At 42.4% G+C, this 24,988-nt stretch overlaps 1 protein-coding gene across 2 annotated transcripts in view; it reads left to right on the top strand.

The window, feature by feature from the left end:
• WWTR1 (WW domain containing transcription regulator 1) overlaps nt 1-24,988 on the top strand; it is a 133,706-nt gene that overhangs the window by 91,267 nt on the left and 17,451 nt on the right. For both annotated transcript variants that reach the window (XM_038571189.1, XM_038571190.1), the window contains one exon: nt 16,500-16,702. In XM_038571189.1, coding sequence (XP_038427117.1) covers nt 16,500-16,702 — 203 coding nt within the window. The remainder of the gene's footprint in view (nt 1-16,499; nt 16,703-24,988) is intronic.

Below are 24,988 nucleotides of genomic sequence, written 5' to 3'. Positions count from 1 at the left end.
GCTCAGGTTCCCCTCCGAAGCAAACTTAATTCTTTAAGGTCTGGTGTCCTGTTGTCAGGTACGGTTGTCCAGAATGTTTCTTCTGTAAGACTGTTCTGACCAGTCCCGTAGAGCAATTCCTCATCCTGCCTTCCCAGCTGTCTTGTTTTTTTTTTTTTCCCCCCCTTTTCCAAAAACTTGAGATAGAATTGACATAACGTTATATTAGTTTCAGTGGTAGGATGTGATGATTTGTTACAGGTGCCTGTTGCGAAATGCTCACCACTGTAAATCGTTAACATCGTCACCACACAGTCACAAAATTCTTTTTTCTTGTGATGAGGACAGTCGAGATGTACTCATATAGCCATGTTCAAATATATGATACACTACTGCTAACTGTACATTACATCCCATGACTAATTTATTTTATAACCGGAAGTCGGTACCTTCTGACAAACTTCACTCAGTTATTTCTAAGTAACAGTTGGGATCTGGTGTGGGGGTGGGGAGCTGGGAGGAACAGTGGGTGTGAAGTCTTAGAATCCTTAGCACCTATGACAACTGGGGTTCTCTCCCCTTCTAACCCTGGTCAGTTCTCAAAACCATTGTTTATTTGGGGGGGGGGAGAGTTGTTCCTCAAAGATAAAAATGTTACTATACAATGGCCCATACGTGACGCAGTTTCTCCTGACCCTGCCAGACTGAGATTTTTCAGTCTCCAGGGAGTTTAGGGTGTGGATAGGGAAGTTTTTCTTGTTTTTCTTGTTTTTTTTTTTTTAATACATTACCTTTTATTTTCAAATAATCTTAAACTTACAGAAGAGTTTCCAGTACAAGGAACTCCCATATACCCTTTGTCCAGATTTGCCTTTGTTAATTGTTTATGATTTGCCACATTTGCTTATCTCACTTTCTCTGTATGTTCATATATCTTTTCCTTTCATTTTTTTTCCTGAACCTTTTGAGATTAAGTTGGAGACCTCATGCATGCTCTTTTATCCCTCAATACTTCAGACTGTTATTTTCTAAAAGGGTATGTTCTTACATAAGCACAGTATAGGTATCCAGATCAGGAAATTTAACATTGGGACAAATATTATTGTCTAATCCACATCCGTGTTTGCAAATTTCTTCATTTGCCACCACAATGTTCCTTTTGGCTATTTTGGTTTGTGGTCCAGGATCTATCACGGACCATGCACTGCGTTTAGTTGTCCTGTTTATTTAATCTCTTTTCACCTGGAATGATTCCTGGGCGTCCCCGGCCCCCATGTTTTTGGATTGTGACATCTTGGAAGAGTATAGGCCAGTTATTTTGTAGATTGTTTTTTTAATTTGGATTTGTCTGGTGTTTCCTCATGGTTTAGATTTAGGTTATACATTTTTGGCAGGAATGCCACAGAAGTGATGATGTCTTCTTCTCAATGTCTCCTCTATCAGGAGGCACATGATGTCAGTTTGTCCCAATCTGGGAGATGTTGGCTTTGACCCCTTGGCTAAGGTGGTGTGTGTGGAAGATGGGGGAAGAGCAGCGTTTGCTTGGGTCAACTGGCTCCTCTACTGAGTATGTTCTATAAAGACAATGCAATATGATGAGACCCTTTTTGTTCCACTGAGTCTCTGTAAGGTGTGGCCTTAGGTCAAGTGAACCCTTCTTCTTGGGATGATGAGCAAATGTCACTGCCAGCATGCTCAGTTAGCTTCACGGAACGTTTTTAAATTAACCAATAACGGTCTGTATACCCTGATGCACAGAGGTAGAGTTTTAGAATGAAACTCTGATGCCTGCATTCATTTATTCCCTGTTATTGCCTCTTACAAAATAAATACATAATGCGAAAGGATACATACAGATAATTAAGTTGTGGTAAAGGGAGACCATGGCTGAGGAAATAGTAAAGCCAGGAAGAAGAATGTATATACCCCAGGCCCTTTGTGGTTGCTAGAGGTGCCTGTGCATTTTGGTTTTGAGATTTGGGGGCTCTCACAAAGAGCAAGGCATGTTCATTTATGGAAGTCAAAGCATTTATGAGGTCAAGCCTCACCTGGTGTTGAGGAAAAATGTAGTTTTTCCATATATAGATACCAAAGAGGGAGTTCTCCCTTCAATTCCCCATAAGCGATCTGGACACTGTGCTCCAGGTGGCAGTGTTCAAAACTCACAACAGTGAACACCAAGAGTCTTGGAGACTTTCCTGGGTCATGGCATGATCTCAGCACCAGTCAGGAATACCTGAAGACCAAAACAAGGGTACACCCCAGACCCAGTTTGATTCAGGATAAACTTAGGAAAATCCAGAGTTGTAGCTCTGTTTGTTGTTGCTGTGTTTTATTTATATTTGTTTTTAAGAACAAAACCCCCTTGGCCTGCCCTCCCAAATAAAACTTAGAGATACAGGTCTTATTTTGTTTTGCCCGGGATCAGAATCTCCTCTTGTAAGTTTTTAAAAGCAGAGCTGCTCTGGTTTCTAGCTCCCCTGACCATCTCCCCCCTCTAAAGCTTATTCTCTTCTTCCTCAAAGGTAGTCCTGAACACCTCACAGGGCCGAGAGACAATAGCCCAGAGACATTAATCTCAGGGAGGGTACCCCCACAACTTCTCTGTCTGAATTTCTTCAGAATTTTTTATTTTCTGGTGGTTTCCCATTAGTCTGAGCAGTGAGCCAAAAAGAGATGTCTGTCACTCTGGAGTGAGGTCAACTGCAGTGCTGGCCACAGCCATGAGGCCCCGGGGCTCTGGTCCCCACCCCTCCTACTCTGCTCCTCAGCCATGTGGGCCACCCTATTTTGCACAAGTACTCCAGACCCACAGGACAGGCAACTTCCCACCTTAGGATTGTATATTTACTGTTCCTCGGCCTGGAATCAGAAAGTACTGATTTCTGCACTTCATTCAGATTTCTTCGATCACACATCACCTCCTCATAGAGGCCTTCCTTAACTTCTGTGCCTAATATAGTTCCACATTTGTTTGTACAAAGCCCTTATCATCTGTCTTCCTACTAGACTAACCTCTCAGAGGGCCAGGACCTTTCCATCTTGTTCCCTCTAGCACCTTGAAATAGTGCCTTGTACCTGGCTGGGGCTCAGCAGATATTTGGTGGGTAAATAATTAAATGAACTGTAGAACACTGGAGAGAAAACGTCAACTCTTGTCCTAATATCCAAACACTACCATTACTAATTCTTTGTCACTTTTTCATTTCAAAGGTAATTATTTTTTTTGGGGGGGGTCACTAGAAATTCTATAAGATCTAGGGGTACAGTCCTCAAAATTTGCATGTATTCCCAAAATTTGACATAAAATTTTTACCAGATTGCCTAATCCTGCTACCCCTGGTTAAATTCTTTTTTGTTTGTTTGTTTGTTTGTTTTTTCCACTGAGTAGTCCTGGCCTGATGCAAATAACCCACCCGCCTCACATTATTTTTGCTAATCTGATTGCTGAAAAATGGCTCTTATTTTCATTTGTATTTCTATGATTCCTTGTGAGGTTGATAATTTTTCCATGTTTGATTTCTAATTGCTTGTTCTATTTCATAATTGTTCTTTCACTATTTCTTGGAGTGACTGTTGTATGAGCTCTTTAAATAATAAAGATGTTTACTAAAACGGTACATTACAGAAAGAAAACAGATGAAAAATTAGCCTTCCACACTGACAACTTTTTCTCTGCCTCTCGTGGAACACAGCTGTAGATTCCTTTTCTGTTATTTTGCTTGGGTTGCCACACTTCGCACCTGGAGTAGTTTTAAAATCATTCAGGAAAGCGAACCAATAAAAAGCTACAATAAACTCTCTCCTGACTAATGAAAATAAATGCATGAATCAGAGTTTCCATTTCCTGCTAGGATAAAAGTGCACCTATTGTCTGAAGATAATAAAACAGTTTTGGTTTTGCTATTGCCAGGCCATTGAATTAAATTCAAAGACACAAAGATAACTTTGTGGAGAACAGTGAAGCGCCCAATTTCCTTTTTTTCCAAGTTATTTGCCTGCGTTCACTAGCTGTGTTCATAGATGTGCTTCCTGTCACGGGCCACTTTTGATAAATCTTGTGACATCCCATAAATCAGATGGAATCTGAGTAGCATATGCTGGTCCTGCTTTAGGTGGAAGAAATAGGATTTCTTTACAGCAGAAGGATCCAGAAGAAATCAGCAACCCGATTTGTTCTAGACATATTACATGTGGCTTGTTCTGGATGTATTATAATGATGAAAAATGATGTCTCAATCTTTTAAATGTCAACAAAGTATATATTCTAGGTAACACATGTGCTAGGAAAGTATAAAAACCAGTGTTACGGGCGTTTCCATCACATACACCAAGGAGAGCAGAGTTGCCTGGATCCTTGCACACTGGTTTGACTACCTTACTGTGTAGATGAGTAGATGGGATAGCAAGTAGGAAAATCATCTTCTGGTCCTAAAAATTCAGGGTTTTCTGTAAAGTTAATGCAGCTTGGGTTAGCCGTCGAAAACCAGAGGAGCCGGGGTATCTGGAAAACCTAAGATCCACCTGTCAAATAGAGGCACCTGGAAGTGGTTTTAAGGCTTGACCCAGTGAGGCCAGGAAAGTGGCTGAATGCACACATACCCCAGAGCTCTGTCCTTATCAACTGCGCCGGCTGAGAAATTGCCTTGTGGTTATTCTCACCCAGAATTGGAATAAAAGGCTCCGTGTGAAGTTGGGATAGTACAACTTCTTGGTTTAATACTTTACAGATTTTTGGAACCAAATGCACCCTGAAGAGTTGCTTTTTTCTTTTCTTTTCTTTCTTTCTTTCTTTCTTTCTTTCTTTCTTTCTTTCTTTCTTTCTTTCTTTCTTTCTTTCTTTCTTCTTTCTTTTCTTTCTTTCTTTGCTGACCTTGTTGGACGGCTAATACTGTTTCTGGGAAATAAGAGAAACAAGCGGCTCATTGTTGGCAGGAGCTAAGAGAGACACAAGAAGGGCAAGAGACGTGTCTGCAGCCCTTTTTTCCTCTTCTTTGTATCGTGACTGAGTCAAGGCTGGACTGTGGCTGGGTTTTTCTTCCTACCTCGGTAGACATGTGTTTTCCATCAGACAGAGCTGCGTGACACCTGACATTGGCCAGTTCACATGAGTTAAGCCATGTATGGCCCATAAACAGAGAGGAAAAGACCCACAGCTGCACTCAGACACTCTTGACGCTGAAATATTTTTGAAGCTTGGTGTGGCTGGGTCTGCACATATGTCAGAAACGATTTACACCTGTATGTTTTGGCTTCGTCCGGTTGCATATCATTACTTTCTGAAAGCCGCTGTGGCCAGAAAGTCTAGTATTGCCTGATGCCAGCCCCTCTTCTTGTTTAAACCTTCCTGAATTAGGAAATGTAGTTTTTAAAAAGTTACCTGATTTGCCTTTTTTTTTTTTTTAAAACTGAAGAAGAAAGCCCCATACCATTTTCTGTAAAACCAGATTACACAAACGGGGTCATCCTAACCTGTGATTCATGTTGATTTCATCATTTTGTAATAATAAATAATTTAATTACACTAGTCTGCATCGGGCTTTTTCATGAAATAGGGAAAAGGAAACACATCCTTGCCACTGAATTTAACTCTGGGCAGCGATTGATGATCAATGCAACTGATGCCCTCTGTGACACTCTAGTATATCCCTTGGGCTTCCTACGATTGTCACAGAATGTGCCTGTGATTTGTGCTGAGTCATTTATCCTTCCAAGGATCGTTTCTAAAATGAGTGAATTGGCTGCAGTCATTGGTTTTAAACTGTGTCCCAAGGTCCCATGCCAGGATTTTAGGGTGATGTGAAGAGGAGCTAAGCTTAGTTAGTAACCAGACTCTGAAAGTGGTGTGTGTTCAGGTTTTTAAAATTTGTTTAATATTTTCATACAAGAGTTGAGAAATGCCTGTAAGAAAAGCAGAGTGAAAGCAAGACCAGGGGTGCCTGGGTGGCTCAGGTTGTGATCCTGGGTCCTGGGATCGAGTCCTGCATTGGGCTCCCTCCAGGGAGCCTGCTTCTCCCTCTGCCTATGTCTCTGCCTCTCTCACTGTGTCTCTCATAAATAAATAAAATCTTAAGAGAAAAAAGGAAGAAAGACCAGAGGATTTAGAGAAGACGATCAAAGGGACTGCAATTTAAGTGCTCCTTTACCACTGGCACCAGCTCAGGCTCTAAGCTTGCTTTGAACTGAACCCCTGCGTATGAGGATTGCCTCTGCTTCCTGCCATACATGGACTCTAGGGAAGGATCCTCCTGCTAAGGAAAGATTTGAGAACCCTGGTCTCTTTCAGCCTGAACCTCTATGGTAGTGTTACAAAGTAGGGTGAATACATGACCCCACCTGTAATGAGCACTGTGGGGAAATTGAGTTTGTAAACTACTAATAATAAAAGAGAGCAAAATGAAATGGATGTTGAGCAGAGAGCTATGTTCTAGAAGTTAAGAGAAAATAGTCATAAAAACCGAGTATTCATTAAATTTTCACTTGTAAGATTATGGGAATGATGGTTACTCTAAGTTTCTGACCCATAAAGCCTGAAACTGAGCATAGTATTTAGTGTCTGTGCATCAGAGGCAGATCTGAAGTGCACTAAATAATTTTTGTTCTGTGTTTGTAAAGGAAATCCATATCATTGGGGTTGGTTCCGAGGGGTAGGGGGTCACTTGGCTCCTTCTCAGCTCTTTTATATAAAGAGCACAAATCCAGCTCTCAGGAAGACAAGAATTAGTTCAAATCACAGGAAAGAATAGTTCGGTGTTTCTTTTATTTTTTGAAGATTTTATTTATTTATTTGAGAAGGAGAGAGAAAACGTGAGGGGGAGGAGAGACACAGGGAGAGGGAGAAACAGACTCCCCCCGAGAAAGCAGCCCTTCTTGGGGCTCCATTTCAGGACCCTGAGATCAGGACCTGAGCCAAAGGCAGACACTTAACCAACTGAGCCACCCAGGCAGCCCCAGTTCAGAATTTGTTAAAAGAGCTTCTCTTCAGCATGTATGGCCCCAACCAAGACTCCAACAGGAGAGATTTCCTGACATTCAGACTTAACCAAGTGCATGCTTAGGAGTGATGCAGTGCAATGTCATAAATAGTGCTCGACCTCCCTAAAAAGTTACAGAGTAAGTGGAGGAGGAATATTTCCTGTCTGATTATTAGGTAATGTGGGTACAAAAGGACAGTCAGCTAGTTGTAATCCATGGAGGACAGACACACTGAGAGCTAGTCTGGGCTGCCGGACTGTGGTTCTGAATTTCGAATGGCTGCTTCATACTGACATTGGTTCTCTTTGTAAGGGGATACGTTAGGATGGAGGCAGGAAACTTGGTGGTGGTGGTGAGGGGTTTCTGCTGCCAGGGGCCGTGACAGTCACAGGCCTAGGGTGACCAACCACCCCATCTGCTTGGGACTCTTCCATCCAGGCTTTACTCTGATATCCCGTGTTCCAAGAAACCCCTCAGTCTCTGTCAGACCAGGACAACTGGTTGCCCTTTTAGCATTTGCAGAATGGGGATGGAAAAATGAAATGATGGCTGAGCTTTGATTTTTTTTTTCTAAGATTTTATTTATTTACTTGACACAGAGAGAGAGCGCACAAGCAAGGAGAGTGGTAGAGGGAGAAGCAGGCTCCCTGCTGAGCAGGGCGCCGATATGGGACTTGATCTCAGGACCCTGGGATCATGACCTGAGCCAAAGGCAGACCTTTGACTGAGCCACTCAGGCGCCCCAAGCTTTCAGTTCTAACAGTCATGACTCAGGAGCCCGTGTGCTCCCCTCTTAGAGGCTACTTGGGTTTCGGGAAGGTGTTTCTCATGCAATCTATATAAGCTTATTAGCCCAGACATCAAATTGAGAAAGTTTTTTCCTAGATTCCAAATCAAGTGTATTACCCAAGGTGTGTATTGGAATGTTGCATATTCACCTGTTTTGTGGAAACTGCAACCAGGAATTCAAAGTAAGTCAGCCTCTTTGAAGCTTTCCCCACTCTCAAAGGATGATGTTGGAAGGATTCTTCAGAACATTTAATGTGATTTTATCACAGAAGCAAGTTAAAAAAAACACACACCCTAAAAGATAGGTTATTTTGAATATATGGAAGTAAGGTTAATGTAACAAGGTTTTACTCACCATCTGTGAAAACTGACATAAAAGTTAAACTTTGGTGATGCCTGGGTGGCTCAGTGGTTAAGTGTCTGCCTTGGGCTCAGGACGTGATCTTGGGGTCCTGGGATCGAGTCCCGCATCAGGCTCCGCACAGGGAGCCTGCTTCTCCCTCTGCCCGTGTCTCTGCCTCTCTCTCGTTAAACTAACTTTGAAGCTTTCCTGTTAAATCAGCACTTGCTTATGGAGAAGGTAAAGCAGATACTCTGGCAGGCTTTTCTAACCCTTGCCTTCCCTTGTGTTTTGTTTTTCTCCATTTTTACATTCCTTTGTATCTTGAACAGCAGTAGGTAACTCTAGGCAAGTCAGACTACTTTGTTCACTCTTCAGCAGGCTGCTGTGTTCCTCTCTCTGGCTCCACGTCCCCCTACACATCTGCATAGTTGATTGTAAAGGGCTTAGCGCATAGTAAGAGCTTAATAAATAGTAATTCGTCTTCGACTCAGTTCAAATTCAGTACTGCCAAGACATCTGCTAAGTTGCAGTGGACCAGCATTTCCCAGTGTTCCTGCTCAGGAGAACACTCATCTTCCAAGTCTGAGAAGTGCTGCAGTTTCTGTCTCCTCCTTGGAAAGTCTCACTGTCTGTTAGAGCCTTAAAGGCTCTGAGGAATCCTGCGATAAAATAGATTCTTTTCACTTTGGTTAGCCCAACATTTCCCAATCTTATTTGACCATGGGACACCTCTGGAAGCAGCTACCATTATATTTTTATTCTATCCCAGTATCTATTTGCTCCCATGGAACACACTAGAGACCATGTTTTTTGGGAATATCTATCCATTTTTTAATATAGCCTATAAAAACGTGTCCATTTTTATGTACCCTATAAAAATGAATTGATAGTATAGAAGATACAGTGTCCTGCACAGTTCGTGGTATTTATTGAAGATACGGTTACTACACAAACATATACACACAGAGGGTTTATTTGTTTTGTTTTAACAATTTCAGATTTACAGAAAAATTGAGAAGATGGAGTTCCCATATGCACTCTTACTCAATTTCCCATATTATTAACATCTTACATTAGTGTGCTACCTTTGTTATAATTGATGAAACAATATCGATACAGGGATTTCCTTCATTTTTACGTACTGTCTTTTTCTGTTCTGGAGTCCCATAGAGAATACCTCATTACCTTTCCTTGTCATGTCTCCTTAAATTGTTCTTGGCCATGACAGCTTCCTAGACTCCTTGTTTTGATGATCTTGATAGTTTTGAGGAGTACTGCTTAGAGATTTTGAGGATTCCCCCCTGTTGGAATTTGTCTGATGTTTTTCTCTGATTAGACTTGGGATGATGGGCTTTTGGGAGGAAGTGCTGTTTTTGTCACATTTTATCAAAGGTTAAGCTATCGCTACAATTTATCATTGTTGAGGTTGACCTTGATCATCTGGCTGACACACAGGAGTTCTTCCCTCTAAAGTGACTGTTCACCCCTCCCATTCAGGACTGTACTCTCTGGGAGGAGGTCACTATACACAACCCGCTGTTAAGGAGTGAGAGTTTTGCTCTCCCTCCTTGAGGACAGTGTATCTACATTAAATTATTTCAAATTCTTCCATTCAGGAGATTTGTCTCTTCTCCCTGTATTTATTTATGTATTCAGCCTTTTGTTTATATGAATGTGAACCCATGGATATTATATTTTTATGCAACGAATGAACCATAGACAGCAACATGTGACACTTTTCCATTATTGATAGACAGAAGCAGTGTTGGGGAGTGGGTGCCGGGGGTGGGGTGGTGGAAAAAGTCATGGAGTGCTTAGAGAGGCCTTCTTGCTCACTTAAATGGAATTGTGCCTCTGACATGTTGACAGAACCGTGTATTTTTAAAGGTTCAACTTTAAGTGCCAGGTATAGTGATCTCTCAGCTGAGGAGTGTGTCCCAAGGAGAAAGGAGGCTGGGAATGAGATGAGAGATGCATACCAGCCACAGACATTCCTCTTTTTCCTCCCCAGACACACATGTGAATTGAGGAGAAGGATTTGAAGGGAATAAAGTAATTTCTGTGTCTTTCTAGGGCTTTGGTGTGGCTTCTAGCCATCGGCACACTGGTTGTTCTTTCCATAACCTGCTCAGAGCCAGCTCCATCCAGGCCTAGGTTCATAGCTGAACCTAACCCCTTAAGATTTTGTTTCCTTGTGGTTGTGTGTGTATGCACACATGTGCATTTGTGTGTTGCTGTGTGTCTTTGTGTGTGTGTGTGTGTGTGTGTGTGTGTGTGTGTAACTGAGCCTATTTTAAAAAGGTGGGAAGCAAGCCCAGGACACAAGAATAGCAAGTCACTGAACCTCTCTGAGGCCAAAAAGACGTTTGTCAAACATTCCAGGAGGCGTACTGGGCAGCCTCTGATTCACTGGCCTCCCTCATCGTCTGCAGCTCCTGGCTTGGAGAAGCTGCCAAAGCACTTTATGAGCTGTTGCTCCCCATTCCCTTGTGCTGCAAAAGGCAAAAGTTCAAGAGTGAAGCCTTTACCTTTTTTCTTTCTTTCTTTAGTCTTTTCTTTTTTTGTTTTTTTACATGTTTGTTTCTTAGGTAGCAAATGACGTGTGGGCTTGGAACCGAGTTCAGGGACCTTCCTGGCCTGGCCTGAGCCTACTCTTGGGCCTTTGTAGAAGTGACCAAGTGTGTTTGCTGGAGCAGTCCAGAGGGTGCACCAGTGTACATTGCTCGGGGTAGCATTAACTAAAGGGTCGTATCCAACAGGGATGGTCACCCCCACCCCCGGCCACACCCCATTCCTGTGTTGACTGTTTATTTCACCAAGGACACGGTCATTGAATCAAACGGGTGTCCGGATCTCAGATGCTGTGGAGTTTGTTTGACTCTGTGTTTTCTTTTATACTGAATAATAGCAATGAAATATTTCTGGCCACATTGCTGCAGAGCATGGTTTTATTGATTTCCAGAAAAAGAAGAGAAAGCCAATTATTGAAAGGGGAAAAAAAAAGAAAAGGAGATGAAAACAATGAAAAAGATAAATGTGGCTTTAAATTTAAGTTCTGACTCTCTTGGAAGGAAAAAAAAGACGTGTCTGCTTTAGTTTTGGTACATTCCTGCTTCAATGGAGAAATCTTCTGTTTGGGTTATTCCTTTCTGTGGGGACTGGCAAAAATCTAGAGCTGATGAGGTCTTTAGCCTTTTTGAGGCATTTAATGGCAACCTACCCTTAACTGGTTTGGCCTCAGAGACTGCATTTGTGAAACTCTTTTTTTTTTTCCCTTAGCTGAACTATTGTTCTCTCCCTAAAATGTCCTGGCATATTATCCCAAGTTGTGTTATATGTGTTGCAGATTTACATGTTTTACCTTCCTGTGCTCTCCTGAGGACCTCCTCTCTGTTTCTCAGTCTTGGACCTTCTTTGCTCCCATTTTCTCTGAGTAGCTGACAAAAGCAGTGCCTTTAAAGAACCTCAACTATCAGTAACATGAGCCGTAAGCTCAGAGAAGGTTCACAAATAGTTTGAAATCAAAAGACTAGAGGGAGCAGAGTGGCGGGTTGAGTCACGGGCACCTCAGTGGACCTGGGACACCTGGCTTCTAGGCCCCTGACCATTTTATGACCGTGACCAAATTCACTTTTCCTTTGGGTATTGATTTTTGTCATTTCTGCAAGGAGGAGTTTTACCAGGAGGGCTCTCAGTTTGGATGATCTTGATTACATTCTTTTTTTTTTTTTAAGATTTTATTTATTTATTCATGAGAGACACACACACACAAAGAGGCAGAGACACAGGCAGAGGGAGAAGCAGGCTCCATGCAGGGAGCCCGACGTGGGATTCGATCCCAGATCTCCAGGATCGCATCCTGGGCTGAAGGTGGCACCAAACCGCTGAGCCACCTGGGCTGCCCTCTTGATTACATTCTTAAGCTATATTTGTTGCTTAGCAGATAATTCTGGGGTCACCTCCTTTCAGTCCATCAAGAAAATAATTGAGTTTAAAAAAATAATTGAGTTTGATGCATGCATGACCACGTTTTTATGTTTTTTTTTTTTTTTACTTCTGTATCTTTATGTTTTAGATAAGTAATAAATGCACATAGGAAAACTTCCAATGGTACAGAAGAAAAAAAGGAAGATCTTCTCCCATCCCTGACCTGTTTTTCCTCTCCAGAGGAACCCACTGTTACCAGTCTCTCATGTATCCTCCTTGGGAGATTCGCTGTATACGTATATATGTCCTCCCTTTCTAACTACTACAGGCAATGGCATGCTCGTGTATATAATCCCATCCCTTGGGTTTTTTTCCTCTCTGAACTGTGTTCCCTAGAGATTGTTCTATTTACATACCTACAGAGCTCCCTCATTCTCAGGAACAGTCATATAGAATTTCTGAACAGATGGATCATAACCTCTCACTGGTGGGCCGAATGTCTTAGTCTTTTGCTATCGTACACAATACCGTGGTGAATCTTCTCAGACCAAAGTTCTGTTGGCGGGTGTGCTTTATTTTGAAAGCAAAACCATTGTCCAAGTTCCATTCTTTTCTAGTCTCTTTACTTAATAGCTGGAGATGTTTCAGTCTGCACGATTGATTCAAAATTAAGTGGGGGAAAGCAACGTCTCCCTCATTCCTCCCTGTCGGTGTCTGTGTGAGGCCTGGTGTTTGGAAGGCTAGCAAGGGTGTGGCTTCAGAAGAGCTCCTCTACAAGCCTCCAACTCCCCCAGATAAGGAGGCAGACACTAATAAACTCGAGCAGTATTTGGTGGTTGTGTGGAGTTGACGCACAGAGTCCAGTTGCGGATTTTGTACCCTGACAGGGCAATCTCCCCAAGTCACTGAAGATAGTCTTGTTCCATGTTTGTGTCACATCATTAAGTTCCCAGAACCGAGGCAGTTTTTACAATTAATAACCTCTGTGCTGCCAACAAACAACTAACTTTTTAAAGCTTTTTCCGGGACGCCTGGGTGGCTTAGTGGTTGAGCATCTGCCTTCGGCTCAGGGTGTGGTCCCGGGGTCCTGGGGTCCTGGGATCGAGTCCTATGTCCGGTTCCCTGCGGGGAGCCTGCTTCTCCCTCTGCCTATGCGTCTGTGTCTCTTATGAATAAATACATAAATAAATAATCTTTCAAGCTTCTTTTTCCTAGTCTGGGGATTTCTGATATTGAAAATATTTCAATTTACAGATTTGTCTTCTAGACACAATTGGGCATCTTTTTTTGTCTATAGTAGTTAAAATCAGAAAAAAAAATAAGAGCATGCTTTTTCAGAAGTTCAGAAATGACTATCCCTGGAAATAATCATTCTTCTTCCATGTTGGCTTCCTTTTGGGCTGAAAGAGGTCTTCATGAATCAAGCCCTTCAGCGTGTCTTGACTTTGTCTTACCTTTCATCTGTATTTAAGAGCACTTCCCCCCCCCCCCCCCCCCCACCCAGTGATCACAGTGTGTGTACAATCCCTGACTTCCTACCCAGGCCTTCCAATGGAGGTTGTAAAATGATCTGACCATTTCTAGAAGGCCATGTGATCAACAAAACGCTCATCTCAGTAATTCTGCACCCACGGGGGCTGTGCTTTTTTTTGGTTCTCAAACCAAGAACATATAAGGAATTGCCAACTTGTCTCATTCATTCGTCTCATCATTTAGTGAGCCTCCCTGTGTGCCAGGAATGGTGCCAGAAGGCGAGGGTTCTGCAGAAAGGAAATCCTAGGCTGGTTAGGCGCTGGTTAGCCAAAATGTGCCCAACTATTCTTACCTCCCCTTCAGGAGCAGACAGTTGTCTATCCAGACCTTCCTTGAACCCTTCTTCCTGTTTGTAAGATGAGCAGCTCTGGGCCCAAGGCCCTGTTTTGATGACCTACTGTTTAATTGGTAAGCTTCTTGCTATTGCAGGCAGACCGTTCAGAGGGTTGCTCTCCTTTCAGCAGCTGTCTCTGTGCCTCAGCGTACGGCGTGACAGAGGGCGGCCGAGGACAGTTGGGAGAGCGGGTGGACGGGATGTCAGGAGGCCTCCTCTTGGGCTTTGGTTCTACCTGCCGCTCACCGGAGCACACCCCTTTACCGCCCTCGGTTTCAGTCTCTCTCCCATAAAATAAAGGGATGGGCTGGATCATTCCTAAGAATCCTGACAAAACCTAACATTCTGGCCTTCCGCAGCTCCACATGTAAATTCACCTCATTTCTTCACACATTCCTTCCAAGAGCCTGTTAATTCCTGTGAGGGCAGGAGCTATTTATCCAAAGCCAAACCCAGTGCCTGGCACACAGGAAATGCAGTCAAGATTTGAGTGAGTTATAAATAAATTTTTTAAAAAAAGAATGTTTTTGCCCTACCTCTACCCCCATCCGGAGGAAGTTCCTGCTATGGAATTAATCGTTCCTTAAGGAAACCAATTTGTCCACAGAAAGTCCTCTGTGTTGGTGCTTTCTTTCGAGTGTGTGTGTGTGTGTGTGTGTGTGTGTGAGAGAGAGAGAGAGAGAGAGAGAGAGAGAGAAGGGCCTCTATATATGTTTAATGTGTATAATAAATACACACTAAATGAATATGTTATATATATGCATATGTTACATAAAGTAGCATAAAGTTGCATATTATATATTATGTAAGGTAGCTTTAAAATTTATTTTAAAATTCACTTAAGAAAATTTAGTTATTAAACATGTTTCTACAATATAAGAAATAGTGAAAGGGACTCTAAGGGAAAGGAGGGAAACTGAGTGGGGACAAATTAGAGAGGAAGACAAACCATGAGAGACTTCTGACTCTGGGAAACAAAGGGTTGCAGAAGGGGGGAGGAGGATGAGGGGATGGGGTGACTGGGTGATGGGCACTGAGGAGGGCATTTGATGTGTGAGCACTAGGTGTTCTACTATATGTTGGCAAATTGAATTTAAATTTAAAAAAGAAACGCAAAAACCTGTTTCCACATGATGTCCATGTCTTCCCAATGAAAGGTCTAAAATATTTAACTTTTAGACTTTAAATAAATGATGCTAATAGTTTTCTTTTTAAAGACAGTGTTACCTAATATAGCAAAAATTGAGTTTTTCCTTAGAAATGGAGTATACAAGACTATATATTGTTTTGGGCCCTGGCATAAGAGCAAATAGACAGAAAGGCATGGTTTTCCTAATTATAGGATATTGCCAAGGCAGAAGTTAAGCAAATTTGACTGGTAAACGGTTTTAAGAAAAACTAGCACTTTTTTTTTTTTTTAAAGATGTGGGGGGTTTTTTGTGCCTGGGGATACCAATTATAGAATTTATTAAAGGATTTTAAAATGCTTTCCTCAAGTGAAGCAGTACTGCATGCTAAAATTTAAGATGTTAGAAATGCAGATAACTAGAAAATCCTTAAGACATTTAAAACACTTCTAGAATGCCTTTATCCAATCACAAATGTGATTATCATTTTTTTAAAGATCCATTTATTTATTTGAGAGGGAGAGTGTTAAGCGGATTCCATGCTGAGCGTGGAGCCCCATGCAGAGCTTGATCCCAAGACCCTGAGATCACAACCTCAGCTGAAACCAAGAGTCCAGTGCGTAACGGACTCCACTGTGATTATCATTTTTTAAAGATTTTATTTATTTGAGAGAGGGAGCATGTGTGCAAGAGCAGGGGGAGGGGCAGAAGAGAAAGGGAGAAACAGACTCCCGCTAAGCAGAGAGCTCCACGGAGGACTCGATCCTAGCACCCTGAGATCGGGATCTGAACCAAAGGACGACGCTTAACTGACTGAGCCACACAGGTGCCTCTATGATTATCATTTTCATGTAATTTCTTTCGCACTAATTTTTCCCTTTGCAAAAACTAAAACATTTCTTTTTCTCAATAAGATATTTGTTTCTGATCTTAGCTCATGCTTTTTTGGGGTCCCCTTTTGTAAGAAAGCATCAGTGGGTCCTCCTGTGTAGGGGCCTGGTCTAGGTGCTGTATTTTATATCTTGCTTGTCTCACTCATCACCGTAGATATTATTGTCCACTGCCGTATATCTGTAAGGTCATGCCCTCCTTAGCTCTGCTGTAAACATGCAGGTTGTCTAGAAGGTGCACACACACCCACATGTCCTGCTGAAATTACATCCTATGTTGTGGTAACCTTTTGTGAAATTTATTTTTGACCACTATGTTCTTAAAGGCTTAAAATGTGCTCTAGACACAGGCAAGGTGTGAAGTAATTTTTAACAGGGCACAAAATGCCAAGACTAGATGAGTCAGGAATGGGGCCAGTACGTGAGTCTCCACGAATTTAATTAAGGTAATAATGACTTAAACAATAATGATTAACAGGAAAGTACTTTGGAAGGAATCTCAGGAATCTATATGCCAAAGCACAGAGCATTCCGATGGTCTCTTTTTGATAAGGTATTGTAGGACCTGTTCATTAATCCCCTTATGTTCTTCCCTCCTATAGTGATGAATCACCAGCACCAGCAGCAAATGGCACCCACTAACCTGAGCCAGCAGAACCACCCTACCCAGAACCCACCAGCAGGGCTCATGAGCATGCCCAATGCTCTGACCACTCAACAGCAGCAGCAGCAGAAGCTCCGGCTTCAGAGGATCCAGATGGAGAGAGAGCGGATCAGAATGCGTCAAGAGGAGCTCATGAGGCAGGTATGGCCTTCTGTGGTACCTGCTGGAGGCTCCATGATCTTGGGTGCCAAGGCTAGAGGGTAGGTAGCTGCTGGCCATTGGGGCAAATCTTGGTCTAGAAGCATTCAAGGCCCAAAGCCTACTCCAGACCATATGAGTTAAGAATCCGGTTTCTTCTCCCAACATCTACCTGCATTTGTCTTCAGAGCCAAACATATGTGTATGAGGACTAGCTATGTTAGCATGCTGCCTTTGGGTTCTACTGTTGATCTCTATAAGGAGAGGAATACTGTGTTCCAATTAACTATTGCTGTGTAATATATTATCCCAAGACACAGTGGCTTAAAACAGTTTTGTGGGTCAGGAATTTGGGCAGGGCTCAGCTGGCCTGTTCTTCTGCTCTATGTGGTGTTGATGAAGGCCAATTTAGTAGCATTCAGCTGGTGGTTGGGTTGGTCTGGAGGGTCCAAGATGGCTTTATTCAAGTGTGTGGCATCATGATTAAGGATTGCTGGAAGACTGGACCCGGTTGGAACTAAAACCTAGAGTATCTATATATGGCACCTCTAGCTAGCACGCAGTCTCACTAGTGGGACATGATGTATAGTAGCTTGGTTTTCCCAGAGAGAATGTTCCAAGAAACAAGACGTAGAATCTGCCAGTGTCTTAGGATCTGGTTCTGGAAAGGGTCACAGAATCACTTCTTCCATATGCTCTTAAAGAAATCACAGATTTGCCCTAGATTAAAGCAGATAGCAGAAGAGATGTCCGTCCCATGGACACAATGACAAAGGGTTTGCAACCATCTTTCGTTCGCCACAGAACATGAAAAAGATTGAGGGAGAATGAGAAAGGAAAAATGTTTGCATACAGGCTCTGATAAAGTGGGTATTGATCAGGCATCTTTTGCCATACTCCATTCATTCATTCATTCATTCATTCATTCATCACTTAGTGGACCGAATGTTGGTGGGTATCCTCTGTGGGTCAGGGTGGATGCAGCACTTCAAAAAATGAATACAACAGAATCCCTGAAGGAACCCACAGTTTTCTGCCTCCCTCAGTGGCTCCATCTGTGCAAGAACAGGATATTTATTCTGTGTTGCTAAACTAATGGAGCCTGTGTTTTTAGATCTCATAAATTTTGCTGACTACATTTTAGGGAGGAAAGCTTCAGTTTATTGTTCTAATTCTTGAGACTTTGCTTTATCACTCACATGAAGCAAGATACATGAGTGGCCTCCTTTCACTAGTTTAAGGGAAATAAGTAGTTTTAACCATTCCAGAGAGCTTTCTTGTAAGAGCCTGGGAGTGTCACAGTAAACTTTGCTTCTTTCCTTTTAGTTACATCTGATCCTTTCAAAAATATACATTGACTTCTATAAATGAATATTGTATTTCTCATCAAGTTCTAGGATGTAAAGTATCTATATAATGTGAGGTCTTAAAGACGTGGCGATTTAAAAGAAGTCCTTAGACATAGCCTTTGACGAGAGAAATGAATATAAATTGTGCTTTGTTGTTCAGTGGAACTATCTTCTGAATTTGAGGAATACAGCTTTATAACATTAACTACAGTTGTGCCTTTTTCCCTGAGGATTTGTGTCTGAATGTTTATGGTTATTTCAGGGTAACAGTTGTTTATGCTGTTTTTAGATATACAGTATCATGTTTCCTAATAGGAAACAATTGTATTATTATTTTTTTTGTCTTAGGATAATAATTCCACTTGGAATATTTTTTCTGTTTCATAATATAGAATAAATTAAACAGTATTAATGGTAGCATTTATAACTTTTCTTTTAGTTTTATATGTAAAAGAGCCTTTCATGCATTTTTTTCCCCCTTTACACAAGGCTGTGGAGGTTTCTGCAAAGAATGATTTATTTCTCAGTTTGTGCCACTTTCTGTGTTTCTTTCTCTTGCCCCACCTCCTCCTTTCCCACGGAAAGTATTTCTGCAGAGGGGTGGGGAAAAGTGCCCCAAATTGTTTCCTTTATTCCAACCATAGGTGCCTTTGAACCAGAATGTAGTATTGATGGTTCATATTACAGAAATGCCAACCGAGTTCATTAAATGCTGATCCCTAGAGGCTGTGGAACTTGGAGCATTTTGCTGCATCATATTGTGCAATCCTACTGTATAGGACAGTGGGGAGGAATGTCCAGATTTGCTCGCAGAGGCTCCCATAGTTCAGCTTGTGTGTGTGTGTGTGTGTGTGTAGTTAAGAGGAGGAGAGGGAGGTGGAATGGATGGTTCTCATGTCCTTTTATTTTAGTTATAGAATACAGGAAAAGAGATCTAAAGGGATTTCTTAATCATGGCAGGTTTTTACCCCCCATCCAGAAGCAGCCTGCTCCTCAGTGTCAAAGATACTATTTAAGGCTCTACGGTAAATAGTGTTGGAGTGTTCGCTGATAGTTTTCTGGGGTTTTTGCCAAGATGCCTGATTGTTCAGGTATGGATTATATCTATCATCTTAGTGGGATTTTTTTACTTCTTCCTTTTCTTTCTTTCTTTCTTTCTTTCTTTCTTTCTTTCTTTCTTTCTTTCTTTCTTTCTCTCTCTCTCTCTTTTTCTCTTTCTTTCTTTCTTTCTTTCTTTCTTTCTTTCTTTCTTTCTTTCTTTCTTTCTTTCTTTCTTTCTTTCTTTCTTTCTTTCTTTCTTTCTTTCTTCTTCCTTTACTTCCTTTACTTCCTTTCTTTCTTCTTCTGATGATGTTGATTTTCTGCCTCAGTATTTACACTTAAGCCAGGGACAGGGAAATGGACTATTAGTAAAGGTGATATTTGTCCAACCTGTTTAGCTGCCTTATTTAGAATCTGGTAGAAAACTGGAATAAGGGTAGAGGAAATGGTGGTCCTGATGAGGTCTGAAGATTTGTTTTTAAAAGACTTATTTATTTATGTATTTACTTGCATATTTATAGAGCTAGAGCATGAGTAGAGGGAGGGGGAGAGGGAGAGAAGCAGAGCCCAATGCAGGGCTGGATCCCACGACCCTGAGATCATGACCTGAGCTGAAATTAAGAGTTGGATGCTTAATCAGCTGAGCCACCCTGGTGCCCCATGATTACGAAGGTCTGAAGATTATCTGTAGACTTCCATTTCTTCATCCTGTCCCACTCCCATGCCCACGATGGTCAACAAGCACCTGAATCTCCTTTGCTCACTGGGCAGTCTGTAAGGAGCATGGCTTTCCTGTTGCTCACACGCGGGCCTAGCTGTGCAGGCTGCCTTCTCGGGGCCCCTGCCTTGCAGGCAGCCTTGACCTACCTGCAGTTCTACCAAGAGAGAATTTCCAAGAGAGAGGCCCCATCCTATTTCTATCTTCACAGTGAGAAGGGAGGTTGGTAAATTTAATGAGTAGATGAATTTATTCCCTAGTTCTTGGGAAAATAATCACCATTCCGAAAATTGTGATCATCCTTAAACATATAATAAATATGAAAGCTCCTTATCAATTAAATACTATGTAAATATTTGGTTTTGTCCCTCCGTCTACCTCTTCCTTCCTCATGCCATCATCCTCCAGGTGTGTCGTCTGACAAAGTTGCCCTATGGAGAAAGAAGCTCCTCAGTTGGTATCACATAAACTGACATACATCGCATGTTGCCAGGGGCTCACATGTTAACTCGTGGTCACTGAAATCATGTAGAGTATCAACAAATGGGTGTAAGGAAAGCTTGATTATAGATCTGAGGTGAACATTCATTATTTCAGGATGGAAAATTGTGTTTTTCATTTATTTTTAAGATTTTATTTATTTATTCATGACAGACACACACAGAGAGAGAGAGAGAGACAGAGGGAGAAGCAGGCTCCACGCAGGGAGCTGACGTGGGACTCGATCCCGGGTCTCCAGGATCACACCCCGGGCTGAAGGTGGTGCTAAACCACTGGGCCACTGGGGCTGCCCTGTGTTTTTCATTCTTTTCTTTATCTCATTATTTATCCAACCAGTGTTTACGTGTTGAAAAATAACAAAAAGATAAATGAGACTTGACCACCCTTGGATAACTTGTATCTTTTTTTATTTTTTTAAGATTTTTATTTATTTTTTCATAAGAAACAGAGAGAGAGGCAGAGACATAGGCAGAGGGAGAAGCAGGCTCCCTGTGGGGAGCCGGATATGGGACTCGATCCTAGGACCCCAGGATCACGACCTGAGCCAAAGGCAGACGCTCAACCACTGAGCCACCCAGGTGCCCTGGATAACTTATACCTTAACAGACAAGCAAAATGATGAGATCAAAATGATTACAACTAATCCAGATTTGTGGCCAGATGGGTAAATTCAAACTCTTTTCTACTTTCATTTTCTGGAGCCGAGGGCAGACACACCACAGCACAGAGTCTGTGAAGTGAACAGAGGGTACTTCTTTATTGTGTTCAGTGGCCCCTCAGGCCAACAGCAGCCACAGCCTTTAGGATCAAAGGGCCAGTCAGGTATTTAGTATCTCCCTCGATTAGGAATCTTCTGAAGTAGGAGCATTTCATTAAAAATGGTCCCTACAATTTAGCATTGGCTGCAGTAGCCACAGTTGAACTTCTTGTATCTCAGGATGTGGCAGGTGCACCAAGCTAAGGGGTGCCCCGAACAAGCTCAGGGGAATCCTAGCCAGGTCTGCAATATGCAGTCTTCTTAGGAGCATGGATGTTTCCCTGCTTCTACAGGCATCTATCGCAGACATTGTGGAGAGTGAGTTTTTGGGAAAGACCTTTTCAGTTGTCCATGATAATGAGAAAAATGGTTTGTTTTGTTTTTTGTTTGTTTGTTGTATAATGAGAGTTTTATTTTTGTGAAATTTCCCAAACCTGGAGAGGCAGCTTCATGTTCGTTAGAGAAATGGCAACTGGAGAAAAGAAAGGTGTGTTGAAGGTGTGTCTCCTGGTATCTTCATGTTCTTTAAAAAGAATTTTGAATTCAGTTTGACATTTTTTCTTTCTTTCTTTCTTTTTTTTTTTTAAGATTTATTTATTCATGAGACACACAGAGACACACAAAGAGGCAGAGACACAGGCAGAGGGAGTAGCAGGCTCCATGCAGGGAGCCCGATGTGCGACTTGATCCCAGGACTCCAGGGTCATGCCCTGGGCCGAAGGCAGGTGCCCAACTGCTGAGCCACCCAGGCGTCCCAACATTTTTTTCTTTTTAATTAGAAAAATAAAGTCTTTAATTTCTACAAATATAACTGAGTAGGGTTTTTTTGCTTGTTTGTTTGTTTTTTCCTGATTGAGACAAAAGAAGCATTTACATAGTGAAATAAGCCAGATCTTTATGATTCCATTTGCATGATATTCTGTAAAAGACAAAACTATAGGAACGGAGAACAGGTAACTGGGTGCCAGGGTTGGAGGTCGGGGGGTGGGGGCTGCCTACAAAGGGGCAGCGCTAGGGAATTTTGGGGGTAGTGGCACTGTTCTGTATCTCGATTTGTCAAAATTCAGAAATGTATACCATAGAGTGGATTTTACTGTGTATCAATTAAAATAATAAGAAAGCAAAATTATCACACAAGACAAAAGATTTATTACAAAACAATTTTGAGATACTAAAAAATAAGAACATAATAATCACTCATAGTCTTCAGAGAATGGCTATGATGGATGCTGGAGCTTTCTCTCCGGTCTTTGTATGTATCTGTGTGTATGCTCTGTTTTTAAAACAAAACAGGTAGCATATACTCCTGTTTTATTATCTCTTCATCTTAATATATGGGGACATCATTTGATTATTCTGTATCAGCCATGGTAGTTGTGCTGTGACTTTGGATATATCTATTGTAAGCTGCCTCGGATCCTTTCTACAACAGGGCTGGACGTAATTTTATTTTATTTTATTTTTTTGGACGTAATTTTTAAAATACCGTGAGCCACGCATGCCTACAATGACTGTAGACGATTCTGCTGTTACAGCTTAAAAATCAACACAGTATTTGCTCAGTATCATAAAGGGCATGTTTGCAACTTTACCCAGAGAAATGGAAAATTCTGGTAACTGCTAAGAAATTGAGAAACAGGCTTCTCAGTCACTATTTACTCATCTAAAAGAACAATTCCTTGACATGAAAACAGAGTCATGGCTTTATCTGAGCAGAGTATTTCTTTTCATGTGTGTTATTCATTTAATTAGGAAGCTGGGGGGCCTTCTGCCTTGAAGATGTTAACCTCAAGGACTTCCTGTCAGCCCCCAGGGCCTGGAAGATTCTGAAGTGGAGAAGCTTTAGCTCCCCCTTGCCCCTTCTCAGGCCCTGTCTTGTTGAGAAACCGTTATTATTCCTAGACAAATCCAGCGCTGCTTTTACCCTGGGCTTTCTCTTAATTGGGCTCCTTGGACAGGAGAATGCAGCTTGTCAAACAAAACTGCTGACTAAGCCTGGCCTCTAGTTGCCGGGGCAACGGGGACGGGGACAAGGGTTTGGGCGGGAGGCCTCGGAATTCTTCTGGCAGGCCTCACAGATTTCTGTTAGGCCTGACAGCCACGCCGGGGTCTGGCCAGCTGGCCGCCCCGAGCAGCCATTCCTGACCGTGGGCCGTGGGCCGTGGGCCGGGGAGGGACACGCCCGGCTGGGAGCAGCCCTGCTCTGGGAGAAGAATCTGGAGTCTGGTATTTGTCATGTGAAGAATAGCTATTTAGAGAGGTTAAAAGTGCCGTATTATAGCAGCTCATGAGGCATAAATGGTGGCTATTTCTCTGTCTTTGCTTCAGAAGCTATAATTTAACTTCCAGAAAAGCATCTCATGGAACTGGGTTTCCGGGTTGACTGGGACGTCAGAGGTCATGTCGTCCAACCAGCATGTGACTCCATCTCTGGTGGCCTGGCTACTTAAGTTCAGTCATTGATTGGTCCAAGAAATGCTCTGGGTACTAAATGCACAGCGGACAGACGGACTTGGTCCCTGCTCTCCAGAGAGCTTCAGTGCTAGTTTCCGTCAGTGTTTTATTTGTCTACGAGTCCCAGAAATAATCCATTTTCTGAAAGGACCTGGGGTTCTCATGCTGCTGAGGAATAATATCAATAGAAGTCTTTTTTCAAGGACCCCCCCCCCCCTTTTTTAAATTTTTATTTATTCATGAGAGACATAGAGAGGCAGAAACACAGGCAGAGGGAGAAGCAGGCTCCACGCAGAGAGCCCGACGTGGGACTCGATCCCGGGTCTCTGGGATCATGCCCTGAGCCAAAGGCAGACGCTAAACCACTAAGCCACCCAGGCGTCCCTACAAGGACCCCTTTTAAAAATCCTATAAACTGAACATGTTTTTAAAATAGAGGGTCACCAAGTTTGCACAAGGAAAAGCAACTTCATATTTGTGATCTTCAGAAGATCACCAAGGCACAAAGAAACAGACCGTTCCAGAACCCATTCAGCTAGTGTGTGTATGTGTGTGTGTGTGTGTGTGTGTGTGTAGAGAGAGAGAGAGAGAGAATATCTAAATTGCAAAGTTCTCCTGAACGTGATCCTAAGGGACAACAGAGATTATAGCCTAACACCAGATTGTGATCTACATCCCGGATTGCGAGAGCAGCAGACACACCATGGGTAATCATCATGGACTCAACGAATGTCTTCCCCAAAAAGCGTTAGAGGTTTGACGCTTCTTTCATACCAACAGTCTGGCAGCTGAGCATGTATGATGAGGTATTTGAAAAAGGGAGGCTCCAGGAAATGTGACAATGAATTTCTAGAATCTCTTGGCACAGAGTTAAAAAGAAATTTACATTGGGAATTTTTTTTTTCTGTAAAGAAGGTAAATAATTCAGCCTTCTGCCTCTGCAGTCCCTGAGGGTTTTGGCAGAGGCAGCGACTTTTCTGCACCAGAATAACTATTTTAATGTTAGGATTTCAAAATATTGTCTTTATTTTTTTTTTCATTTGTCTGTACTCACCCCACCCTTTATAATTAAAACAATCCAATCTTCCAGTTTTGTTGAACCCCTGGCCACACACGCTTAAGTCAAGCAGAGCCCCCTCAGGAGGGTTATTGTCATTTCACTTCTCTTTGAAGCCCATTCCAGGGAGGGCAGGAGCTGGCTGGCTGCATCCCTTGGCCAAGGACAGACCGGGCTACAGGACAGGACGCTTTCAACTGCTGTTTGCTTTCTCACCTCCTCTGTTGATTTATTCCACAGGCAAGCTGCAGGCCAGCGGGGAGCTGGAAGGAAGGGAGGTTTGAGGTTGGCTTCCAGGGACATCTTCAACTTACAAATCAGCATTTGTCTTTCACATCCTCCTTGCTGTTTTACACCCCACCCCCTTCCCCAGCTGCTAGGAAAGGGGTTTGGTGTTGTTTTTTTATTTTTA

Source organism: Canis lupus, chromosome 23 (genome assembly GCF_011100685.1).
Source record: "Canis lupus familiaris isolate Mischka breed German Shepherd chromosome 23, alternate assembly UU_Cfam_GSD_1.0, whole genome shotgun sequence".
Classification (NCBI taxonomy): domain Eukaryota; kingdom Metazoa; phylum Chordata; class Mammalia; order Carnivora; family Canidae; genus Canis; species Canis lupus.
The sequence above is the reverse complement of the archived record's forward strand: the minus strand, read 5'-3'. Positions and strand labels throughout refer to the sequence as shown.